General features: G+C 40.4%; 1 protein-coding gene across 2 annotated transcripts in view; it reads right to left on the bottom strand.

Moving 5' to 3' along the window:
• ACSS2 (acyl-CoA synthetase short chain family member 2) overlaps positions 1-10,932 on the bottom strand; it is a 49,363-nt gene extending 38,431 nt beyond the window's left edge. Inside the window, exons 1-2 of one of the 2 annotated variants that reach the window (XM_090286290.1) lie at positions 10,673-10,932; positions 2,781-2,976 (exon numbers count right to left, since the gene is read on the bottom strand). In XM_090286290.1, coding sequence (XP_090142416.1) covers positions 2,781-2,976; positions 10,673-10,850 — 374 coding nt within the window. In that variant the 5' untranslated portion in view covers positions 10,851-10,932. The remainder of the gene's footprint in view (positions 1-2,780; positions 2,977-10,672) is intronic. The other variant, XM_090286291.1, reaches the window with a different exon arrangement.
• Between the last annotated feature and the right edge of the window lie 1,811 nt (positions 10,933-12,743).

The following is a 12,743-nucleotide window of genomic DNA, read 5'->3' as shown; positions in this document are numbered from 1 at the left end:
AAGGAGTGAACTACAAATGTGATTTGCTAATGGCACTACAGCTATTTAAATGACACAGTTTATGTTGAAAAGAAAGTCATACTGTGGCTCCATAAGAAGTATATCAACTGGAGTAAATCATTGAAAAGGTGTCATTTAAAAAAAAATTAATAAAAACTAGAGCAGGAAGAAGGTGGGCTCCATGGCAAAGGACTTTGTCAGGGGGGAAAGGAAGGCTTCACAGAATATAAAGGATAGGGTAGAAAGTTTGAAAAATATTGAATATATGATAAAGAAAAATTGTGCAAGAAAAATGGCAGGCAATTTTTAACTTCAGAAAAAAAAGTCTGTACTTAAAAGAAACTACAATCATGCTACTCTTATGTAAACATTAATTTTAAATTAACTTAAAAACAGAGCTATAATTATATTGGGAAGATTTTAAAAGTTGGAAGAACATACAAGAATTAAATTTTCATCTATCATAATGGGAAGTCAATACTTTCTTTAAAAAAAGATGAATAAATACAAGTTTAAGCATACTATATAAAAATATGGCAGTAACAAGGAGAAATAACCACAGATCTTGCATATTTGTACTTTAGTTTCTTATAACAACTGTGATTTATTTGTAGTTTGCTTTTGCTTTACTGTAAACATAAAAGAATTGAATAATAATGGGCCATATGGAACTTGTCTCCCATTCCTCTACCCCTGTATCCATAACACCTACAGAGAGCTATGTACCCAATGACTTTAACAATTCCTGTTGGTTAAATGACCGATGTAAAAATGGACTGAAGATGTCTTATTATGGAAATGCAAAATTTTGAACTGGAAGTAAATTTAGAGATTATCTAATCTAGTACTTCCCAAACTGGTGTTCCATGGACTATTTCTCCTTATGATGGTAATAGCATGTTATAAAAAATGTTTGGAGTTCAAATAAATTTGGAAATCCCATGTTAAACAAAATTAATCAGATGCGTTTACTGTAGGACTTCTTGGAGACTTTACTATGTTAATACAGATTGGAAATCCCACAAAAGGCAATTTAATACGTGTGTTTCTCAGATTCACTTGTTTTGTGATTTAAGAAGCCCCTACTATATCTCTAGTAATCAGTAATTCCGTGGAGCATTCTTTGGAAAACATAGAGCTAGTTTACTCTCCTCGTTTTACAAATGGAGAAAGAGAGGGTCTCTGGAGCCTGTTCATGTATGGATGGTGGGAAACTAGAAAAGAAGGGCCTCAGGATTTTGGAGCAATCTCCAGCTCTGGTCTGTGTTTCTGTCTTTAACCATGCACTCGAAACATTTCAAACCAGGGGGAAAATTCAGACACAAGCATCTCTTGTGCGGATATTTAAAGGTTTTCTGATGCTTAAGGAACCTAACAGGTGTGCCCAAGTGTTGGCAGGAGCTGAAGAAAATCTAAACGGACATACAGACCATGAGTTTCAGTGGCATAGTGACCCCAAATTGAGCAATGGCAGTGTGACAATACACCCACTCACATTTGTACAGTATTTTCCAATAAATAAATAAGTGTTTTCACACTGTCTTATGTGGTTCTCATAACAATCTAAGGAGAAATACAGGAGTGGAATTATTATCACCATTTTATGGAAGAAGAAACTGACTTTCAGAGAGGTGCCTGTAGTTACACAGCTGGTGAATGGCAGAGTTAGAATGAGAATCTAAATTTCCTATCTCTCAGGTTAGGGCTTTTCTCAATATATCACATAACCTGGGCAAATTTTAACTAAGCACCAATTTAATTCTTTGATGAAACATCCTATCTGCTCCAAATGACTCACTTAAAAATAGGATCAGTTCCCAGAGAGCTCAGGTGGTGGCAGAAGCAATATCCCAATTAACGGATTTCAAGGTCCTATTTGGGTTCAGTATATTAATACCTCTTGTACACCTATGTTGTCAGGAAGAGGGAGTCTTTGAAAATTCCTGCTGGAAAGGCAGCATGGCCTAGTTTTACAAGCAAGGAATCAGACAGACTTGGTTTTTAATCTTTGCTCTACCACTTACTCTATGACCTTATTCACTGTGTAACCATTCTGTGCTTCATTTCATCACCTATAAAATGGAGCTAAGAAAACGTATTTGCAAGGCTGTTGAGAGGCTGATATAAGGAATTAGAAGTGTAGTATAGTGTCACAGTCAAGAGTGTAAGCTCTGGAATTCTACTATTTCGGTTTGAATCTAAGTCCTGCTTCTTGTTAGCGGTATGACTTTGGATAAGTCATTTAATGTCTCGAAATTTGTTTTCACCTATGTAAAATGAGGAAAATAAATAGTGCATTCTTGGTTGTTGTGAGCATCAAATGAGATAATATTTGTTAAGCACTTGATCATAATGTCTGGCATTTAGTTCAATAAAAGGTAATAATAATAATAGCAGTGGTGATGGTAGTGAAAAATCCAATACCAATTTTTCTCCCAAAGCAAGAATGAGAAAGAAAGCAAGCTACTCAGTCCAGTTCTCTTCCATTTACCCTCTCCCCTCATTCCTTTCCAATTATAAGCCAAGAAAACTAGACTAGAAGTCAGAACACTTGGCTTTGATTATCAGTTCTGTGACACGCTATTTATGATTTTAGAGAAGTCATTTAACTTCCCTGAGGTATTTTTCCTCACCTGAGACATTAAACTAACTACGTTTTGCTTTCTCTACCAGGGTGTTGAAATAAATTCATGGATTTTAAGGTACATCATGAACTACAAAACACTATATAATATGAAGAATGACTTATCTACCACAGACTATAAGATAAATGTTTTTACCAGTAAAAAGCAATTTTATCGCCAAGTTTTTTCTCATGGACAATTCGATCCAATACGTTGTAGCAGATGTTGGTAGTTGCTCCTTTCATCCACTCAATGAATATTTTCCCTTTAGTCACATCAAAGTTGTACTTGAGAAATGGGCCAGGACATGGAGTCTTCCAGTAAAATTCCTTGGCAATGTCTCCCCAAAACTCTGCAACAGAAAGGGAAGCCCAACATCACTAAGCTTCTCAGACATATTTATCCTCAGATGTCTTACCAAGTCTATGCACAGGACCAAGCCTTGTACTCTAGGACCTAACTTACCTGGGTTCTCTCCTCTACCTGTCTTATCTTACCACTCAGCACTCTCCTAATCCACCTTCTGTTCCCATGGGCTGAATCTGGGCTCAAATTTCTTCCTTCTCCCCTCAAAGTTCCCACTCCATTTTCCACCCTCTATTCAAATTGCAGTTACCCAGGACCTATCACAATGCCTAGTACAGGGTAGGCAATTTTTAAAGATTTTATTTATTTATTTTTATAGAGAGGGGAAGGGAGGGAGAAAGAAAGGGAGAGAAACATTGATGTGAGAGAGAAACATCGATTGGTTGCCTCTTGCACACCCCTAACCAGGGACCTGGCCCACAACCCAGGCATGTGCCCTTATCAGAAATTGAACCTGCAACCTTTTGGTTTACTGGTCAATGCTCAACCCACTGGGCCACATTAGTCAGGGCCAGGGTAGGCAATTTTAAAATGAATTAATAAGTAAAAGTAGAAATCCTTTACCCACAAAGCCTTCCATGACCATGTCTTTCCTTGAATTTGTTCATTCACTCTCAGCAATTATTTAGTGAGCAGCTCTTTCTTCTACTACTATCTGCCCAAGTGTTACCTGCTCCATGCCAGATGTTGCATTAAGCCCCTTGTATGTATTTTTTTTTCACTTAGTCTCTACCACAATCCTAGGAGGTAGGCTTTATTTTCATTCTCATTTTATTGATTTGAAAATCAAGGCTCAGAGAGGTTAAATAACTCGCCCAAGGTTACACAGTTACTAAGCCAAGACTCGAACTTCCCTGAGGAAGATATTTTTGTTGAAATATGAAAAATGAATACAAGTTTTTCTTTACTCCCCCAACAGGAAAGAAAGTACTATGGAATAGGAAGGAACCAAGGGTATATGTTAAAACGAACTCCTTAAGGCTGAAACACTGAAAGAATAGCAAGAATTGGTGCATAAACTGAGCAGATCATGCAGTCTTTCTGGGAATGATAAGGAACTTGGCCTTCACAAGGCCTTCACCGCAGAGAAGCAACAGACCTGACAAATTCAAACGGCCCGCTCCGCCGCCGTCTCCCAACACACAGACCCCAGTCCACCCACTGCCACCTCCACCTCCATTGCCTGCCCGTGCAGCCCACACAGTCCCCTCGACAGCCGCCATGCCATCTGCCCCCTTGCCACACTCGATGCACCCCTCCTCCCAGCCTTAATGCATGTGCTTAGTCTGAATTTCATGTTGGGACTCATCCAGTGGAGGTGTCTATTCAATGCCAAAGGCTTCCTTCCCTGGCCTATTTGGATCTGACTTATTTGCACTGAGGTTATCTAGGCCTCATTATTCATTGCACCCATGCCTCTTGTAAAACAAATAGCTAAAAGTGAAAGATCACATGGCTGTGCCTTTTCCACCTACATGAGATGGATAAATATTGTACATTAGTGTGATTCTTCCCGTATCCTTAATGTTAATCTACCCCCAACTGGCTCCCTCTAACGTTAATCCATAACAGTCCTCCCACAATGGTTGTGATGGCTGATTAGAACATGCTATTTGATTTCTGCTACAGAAGGCAATGTGATTATAACAAAAAGCTATTTTTCCTTTCTATTCTTTGTGTTCCCTTATGATAAGACTTTGAACAAATATTTTAAAGGTGCAAAATTATTAGAAGACATTATTTGAAATGAATGTTATAGGAATATCTTGTCATAATGGCCACACAATATTTTATTGCTTGGCAGAAAAGAGAAGAGGTGTAGGGGAAAGTAGCACATTACTATTGATGACTGCTTATTTCGTCCAATGTAAGCAAGTGCAGTGTGTACAAAGAAGTATATTCTGAATACATTATTTCCATTCATTCAGCACAAATAAATTGTTTGGTTTCACTTGGAAGTGGGCCACTGTGAGTCATTCTTTTCTTAATACTTGCAACATCTTTATTTTTGTTTTTCAGCAGTTACTATTTTCTACTTTGGTAGTAAAGTGATTTTTACCAAAGAGAGAGAGAGAGAGAAAGAGAGAGAGAGAACACATGCTCTTATCCTAAGAGCAAAGGAGAAGGACATGATAATATTTACAATCTTAAAATATTTGCCTGAACCTCTGGCAAGTAACAATGGAAGGAACTGTAGAGATCACCACCCCCTCGTTTCAGTGATAAGAAACCAAATTCATAGAGGTAAAGTGACTTGCTCAAGCTTATATGATTTAGTTTATACAACATAGTTGAAGAGATAACACTAACACATAATACTTTTGAACGTACAAGACAATGTGACTGAAAGCTAAATTACACGGTAGACTGTTTGCAGTTAATTAAAGGAATCCAAATTAAGTCATCCCAAGGTGCCATTACATATCTATAAAAACTAACAAAGATTAAAAAAAATTAAGCCAAATGCCTGAATGGCCTTAGGAAACAGACAGTCTTATATGATAATGTTACTGTAAGAAATTGGCAACATCTTAGTGGATGTCAGGTTAATGCCTGACAAAAAGTCATAAAAATTTGTATACCCTTTCATCTGCTAATTCAACTTTGGGGAACACACTCCAAGAAAATAATCCCAAAGGAAAAAAAGTGATTACTAAATAGATGTTTATAGACCACTATATGTACTAGTGAAACTGTAAACAACCCCAAAGCCCAACAATTAAAAAAAAAAAAAGCCTGGTGAAAACTAGTAATACTAGCAGTAATACAATAAGATACTAAATGGCCGTTAAAGAGAAAGTAAATGGGAACTGGCATTTTAGTGAATGCTATTCATGTACTAAGGACTGGGCTAATCTCACTTAATCTTTATATGGCCCTATGAAATAATCATTAATTATCCTAATTTTATGGATGAGAAAACTTAAGCACAGGAAACTCTCCCAAGGACCACACAGCTAGAAACAAGAATACAAAATCAGATCTAACTCTGAAGTTCATTTGTTACAACTACAGTGAGTATGTGTGTACACTCAAAAATTAACATAGAGTATGTAAAACTATTTATAACCATATTTGTGTTCATCAATAAGAAGTGAAGAAAACTGAGTTTTATAATCACTTAGTTTTGTTTTTCAGTTGTTTTGGGGTTTTTCTTGGTGGGGGGCTGGAAATCTATGTTTTGTTGGTATACATTCTGAGTACTGAAGTTGAGGAGAGGAAAAGATGAGCATAGACTCGGGTGATCAGGGAATGCTTTGTGGAACTGGTGGGGTTTGACTAGAGGAGCAGAAGGAAATGGGCAAAAACAAGGAGGTGGGAAAGGGATATCTGGGTATTCAACATATCGATGAGAACGACCTGTTTAGAATGAGGGGTGTAGTAGGGAATAATGGGAGAAAAGGATCAAGAGGTGGAGTGGGGCTAGTTATCCAGAGACCTTGAACAAAAGGCAGAATTTTAAGTTGAAACTTTAGGAAACAGAAAATTGTTGAAAGTTTTTGAAGTGTCATAAGAAAGCAGTATTTTCAGAATATCAATCTAATAGTGTTTACATAAATATATCAGAGATTAAAAGTGGGTGATACCAGGGGAGAGAACTAATTAGGAAGCTGATTCCTTGAGCTAAAAAGGGTGTGTGGAAACAGAAATAAAGATAATATGAGATATACTTTGAAATAGTATTTGACAGAATTTGGTGAAAGACTGTGAAGTCAGGGAAGAGTATGCATGGCTATTAGGAGCAGACGTTCTTCAGTCAAGACTACCTTGGTTCACAAGGATGTAAATGACCTGTACTCAGAAAATAATAAGACACTGAATAAAGAAACTGAAGAAGATGCAAATAAGTGGAAGCATATACCATGCTCATGGGTACAAAGAATTAACATCATTAAAATATCTATACTACCCAAAGCAATCTATAGATTCAATGCAATTCCTATCAAGATACCAATGGCTTATATCTAGAACCACAAAAGATCCTGAAATCACAGCAATCTTGAAAAAGAAGAATAAAGTGGGAGGAATCATGCTACTTGTTATCAAAGTACACTATAAGGCTACAGTAATCAAAACAGCATGGCACTGGCATAAAAACAGGCACGCATATAGATCAATGGAACAAAACAGAGAGCCCAGAAATCGATCTATGCCTTTACGGTCAATTAATATTTAACAAAAGACGCAAGGACATACAATGGAGCAAAGATAGTCTATTCAATAAATGGCGTTGGGAAAATTGGACCGCTATGTGCAAAAAAATAAAACTAGATCACCTTCTTACACCATACACAAGAATAAACTCAAAATCAATTAAAGATTTAAATGTTGGACTCGAAACCATAAAAATCCTAGAAGAAAACATAGGCAGTAAAATCTCAGTTCTCAAAGAAATATAGTTTTCTCATATATCTCCTCAGGCAAGGGAAACAAAAGAAAAAATAAGCAAATGGAACTACATCAGACTAAAAAGTTTTTGCACAACAAAGGGAACCATCAACAAAATGAAAAGACAACCCACTGAACAAGAGAACATATTTGCCAATGATACATGTGATAAACAGTTAATATCCAAAGTTTATAAAGAACATATACAAGTCAACACCAAAAAAACAAGCAATCCAATTAAAAATGGCAAAGGATCTGAATAGATACTCCTCCACAGAGGATATACAAATGGCCAATAGATATATGAAAAGATGCTGAAGGTCACTAATCGTCAGAGAAATATAAGTTAAAACCACAATGAGATATCACCTCACACCTGTTAGAATGTCTGTTATCAATAAATCAGCAAACAACAAGTGTTGGCAAGGATGTGAAGAAAAGAGACCCCTTGTGCACTATTGGGGTAATGCTGATTAGTGCAGCCACTGTAGAAAGCAGTATAAAGCTACCTTTAAAAAATTAAAAATGGAACTGCCTTACGACCCAGTAATTCCACTGATGGGGATATATCCAAAGTAACATGAAACACTAATTTGAAAGAATACAAGCCCTGGCCAGTAGATCAGTTGGCTACAGTGTCCTCCCAATATACTAAGGTTGTGGGTTCGATACCCAGCCAAGGCACATACAACCAATAAATGCATAAATAAATGGAACGGTAAATCAACGTTTCTCTCTCTCTTCCTTCTTTGCTTTCTCTAAAATCAATAAATAAAAAAAATAATTTTAAAAAGAAAGAATATATGCAACCCTATATTCATTGCAAAATTATTTACAATAGCCAATATCTGGAAGGAGCCCAAGTGCCCATCAGTAGATAAAAGGATAAGAAAGCTGTGGTAATTTACACAATGGAATACTACTTAGCCATAAGAAAGAAGAAAAATCGTGCTTTTTGTAGCAGTGTGGATGGACCTGGAAAGTATTATGCTAAGTGAAATAAGCCAGTCAGAGAAAGACAAGTATCATATGATTTCACTTATAGGTGGAATCTGATGAACAAAATAAACTATCAAACAAAATAGAAACAGATTCAAACACACAGAGAACAGACTGACAGCTGTTACAGGGGAGAAAGTTGAGGGGTTGGGTGAAAAAGGTGAAAAGATTAAGAAAAAAAGACTCATAGACAGACAATGGCATGGTAATTATCAGAGGAAAAGGAGTTGAGAGGAGGTAGGTGAGGGTAAAGGAGGGATAAATGGTGATAGAAGACTTGACTTGAGGTGGTGAACACACAATACAATATACAGATGATGTATTATAGAGTTGTACACCTGAAACCTATATAATTTTATTAACCAAGGTTACCCCAATAAATTTTTTTTAAAGACTACCCTGGTTCAAACCCCAGCTCCACCACTAAGTAAATTTGTCACCTTGTCCAAGTTAGTTAAGCTCTCTAAGCTTCAGTTTCCTTCTCTGTAAATATATATGACAAGTTTCTACATCAAATCAAACAGGATTTGTGATGAGCAGTAAGCAGCCTATAAATAAATAAAGCATATAGATAAACCTTATTAGAGGAGAGGATAATGAAAGATTTACAGTTTGGGATAGAACTATTGCAGACACTAGAAAAGTATGTAGGAGAGTGGGTTTGAGAGTGAAAATTGGTAAATCCGAGTCACAGTCATGTTAAATGTGGTAAAACAAAAGTATGTGAATAAAATGGTCTACACACGTATGAAATTTGGAACCAGAGCATAAGATCCTGGGTACAGAGCTAAATGTATAGAATAGGAGTTATTATTGCGGCAGTTATAGTTCACCTCTGGAAAACAGATGAATTCAGATGAGAGAAAATAGAGAGAGGAAGGTAAGTGAAAAGAAGTCTGAGGACTCAAACTTGGACACTGCCTGTTGCAATCAACGACTCTACACTTGACTCAGTCTTGTCTTGCATTACTCAGTAATTTTTTCATCCATGTCATTATTGTTATTAAACTATCATTTATTGAATGTCTATGGTGCACCAGACACTCTATAATGCACACCTTTTCTAATACCCACTTTTGTCATCATACAAAACTACAAGACAAGTATTATTACCCCTATCTTACAGATAAAGAAAAGGAATCTCAGACAAGTTTAAAAATCTGCCTAAGGCCACCCAGTAAATGAGTGGTAGAGCCAGGATCTAAATCTAGGTTTTTCTGGGTTGGATTCCTGGCCCGTGCTTGTCCCACTGCCAAACATCATGCTGCCTTCCAACAGCTTTGATCCCTTACCCAGGCTGAGGGGCAAAGGTAGAGAATTTTCTTCACACATTTTTTAAAGGTTTTATTTATTTATTTTTTATAAAGAGGGGAGAGAAGAGAGAAAGCGAGGGAGAGAAACATCGATGTGGGAGAGGAACATAGATCAGTCGCCTCTCCCACGCGCCCCAGCCGGAACCTGGCCTGCAACCCAGACACGTGGCCTGACCGGGGATCGCACGGAGACCTTTCAGTTTGCGGAACAGACCTCCAACCCACTGAGCCACAGCGGCCAGGGTTCCTCGCACATTTAGACGCGGGACTACCTGTCAGAATTTGAGTCATTACCATGCCGGCCCATTAAAACAAAAAACAAAAACTCAACTGAAATGTGACTTGTTCAGTCGTATAATGGTTAATTTTAATATTTCCGAAATATTAGCGAGAGATCTGGGACTTAATTACTAATTGTGGGAACCACAGAGTGGGAACCAGAGAAGTTCCTGCCCCTCAACAGCAGAGACTTGTAAAAAGTGGCAGGAGGCAATGGATGAGTTGGTGTGAAAGGGGGCACGGAATGATCCCCTCGGGGCCCTCCCGTCCTCAAGGGGCCCCCTCGCCCCTGGGAACCCCTCTTTCCAACCTAGGAATCCTCCTTCTCATCTCATGAAACTTTCACTCTCCTCACAGAATCCCCAATTCCCTCACAGAAACCACATCTCCTCACGAAACCCGCAAGTCGCCAGGAACTCCCCAACTCCTAGGAAACCCTCATCTCCTCACAGAACCCTCCTCATATAACCCTCCTCCGGAACCCCTGGTCCATCTCTTCCGCAATTCTTCTCTCATAGAACCTGCATCAATCTCCTCATGGATCCCTCAGCTTCCCAAGGGAAGCCCTAACACTCCCAGGAAACTTCTGTCACCTCATGGAATCCCTGTTTTTCCCACGGAACGCCCCAATTCCTCACTTCCTCGGGAGTCCCCACTCCTCTCCTCACTGACGTCCCCAGGCACGCCCGGGCCCAGCCTCACCTCGCGGCTCCTCCACAGAGCGTCGGTGCAGCTCGCGGTAGCGCTGCAGTGAGGGGATGTGCGCGGAACGACTGATCTCAGGCGGCGGAGACAAACTCCGCACCCGGCTCCGCGCTTCAGCCTCCTCCTGGCACCCACTCCCATTGCCTCTCCGGCCCCTCTCCTCAGGAAGCCCCATAGCATCAAGTTGCGAGCACGGTAACAGGCTTGACTGTCGCCAGGGGAGCTCTGGGCGAAAAACAGGCCGCCTCGGGCGGGGCCTTCGGGAAGGGGTGGAGCCTGAAGGGTGGGGCGGAGCCATACCGTCTGGGGGCCGGACAAGAGTTAGCACGAGACGAATAGGGAGAAGGCGAGCACTGCTTGGGGATAGGGGAGGAGCTGATTCGCGGAAAGGGTGGCTCCATAGAATAAAAGTAGAAGTGGCGGGGCTGGGCGTGACAGGAGAGGAGGCGGACCCGGGAGTAACCAGGGTGGGGGTGGCGTCTTAGAATGACTAATATGAGGTTGGGTTAAGGCGGGGTTGGAGCAGGAAAGCACTTAGTTTACGAGAGGAGTTGGGTCGAGTCTGTCGTGGAGCGGCTCCTTGGTCTGATTGCACAAGCCTGTCACCCTACAGTGTTGGAAAGCCAGGTGAAGTAGGGTTCTTCCTAGATGCCTTCTGGGAACCCTTTTCCTCAAAGAACTAGCCTTCCGTTTCTAGTAAATTCCTCCCCTCTGTCCTCAAGAAAAAGAAATTATTCCCGCGACGTTTAGGGCACGTTTGTGGAAGCTCAGATTCCCCCCCCCCCCCCGAGGATATGTCTTCACTCTCCCTGCCTCCCCAAATTTCCATCCAGCTCTGAAGCACAGGATTCATTGAAGAGTGGGAGGTGTGTTCAGGCCTTTGCTAATAAACCCGCCTCCTTATTGCACAGGGAAAGGAGCAAAATTGTGCAACGTCACCCAGCAAACAACGACCAAGTCAGGGCCAAACCTAAGTCTCCCAACTCCAAGTCTTTTCACCCATTCATCAGGCTGAAACTAAGGCTGGTGAAATACTGTACCAAAGTCTATGCAGATAGGAGGAAGCACTCATACCCTTCTTTCCTTCCCAGTCTCTTTATCTTAAAAGATACCACTCCCACGTACCACACTAGGGTTCAATTACTTCTGACTTCCCTCTCTCTCTTCCACTCCATCTCCCACCTGCACTCACCACCAAGAAAGGCCCACCCTATCCATCAGTTCACAGAATGGCTGTCAAGGCAAAAAGGAACCTTAAATATTTAACTCCAAGAGTGATTCTGAGGCCCAGATCAGACAGCCACTATCTCCTGAAGCCTACACAGGGTTTGTGACCACATCAGGCCCAGCCTATCTTCTCACCTGCACCCTTGTTCTTTGCCCAGCTAACAACAAGCCCAACATACCGTAAACTGAAAAAAAAAAAAAATCTTTCCATTGTCAAACGTATGATCTGAGCCTACCCAATCCTGAGGGGAGGGTCTAAGACCTCATGAAGTGAACATGGCTCCACAGAGGGAATAGAAACTTCATTGAGGAGATATTAACTACACCAAATGGGTACACACTTCAATGAAGGTACATGGATTCCACTAAGGGAGCAGAGACCTTGCTGAGGGGTCTCAGATGTCACTGAAGTTCTGTGGACCCTGGTAATAGGACATGAATGGCATTGAAGGTCACTGACCCTGCTGAGGCGACACGGACTTCCCTCTAGGAGATAGAGGAAATATAAACTTTACTGAAGAGATATTGACACCACAGAGCAAACTCAAACCCCATTGGGGGGAATGGACACCAATGAGAGGGAACAGACCTCATTTAATTGGGACAGCCCCTGGTGGGGGAGGGGATCATATTTCACTGAAGCATAATAAACCCTATGGACCTCACAGAGAAAATACTAGCCTCTCTGTAAAGACGAAGGCACAAGCAATGTTACACACGCCCAGGTATAAAGAGTCATCTCCTCACCCTAAACACACAGCTCTGGGCAACCCTCTTCCTCTCCCCTTTCCCCAACCCTTTTCCCAAGTCCTAGAGCTGTTTCCAACACACTGCTGCCCCC

This window comes from Furipterus horrens, unplaced genomic scaffold (genome assembly GCF_987537825.1).
Source record: "Furipterus horrens unplaced genomic scaffold, mFurHor1.1.pri manual_scaffold_8, whole genome shotgun sequence".
NCBI lineage: Eukaryota > Metazoa > Chordata > Mammalia > Chiroptera > Furipteridae > Furipterus > Furipterus horrens.
This window is presented reverse-complemented; position numbering and strand designations above follow the sequence as displayed.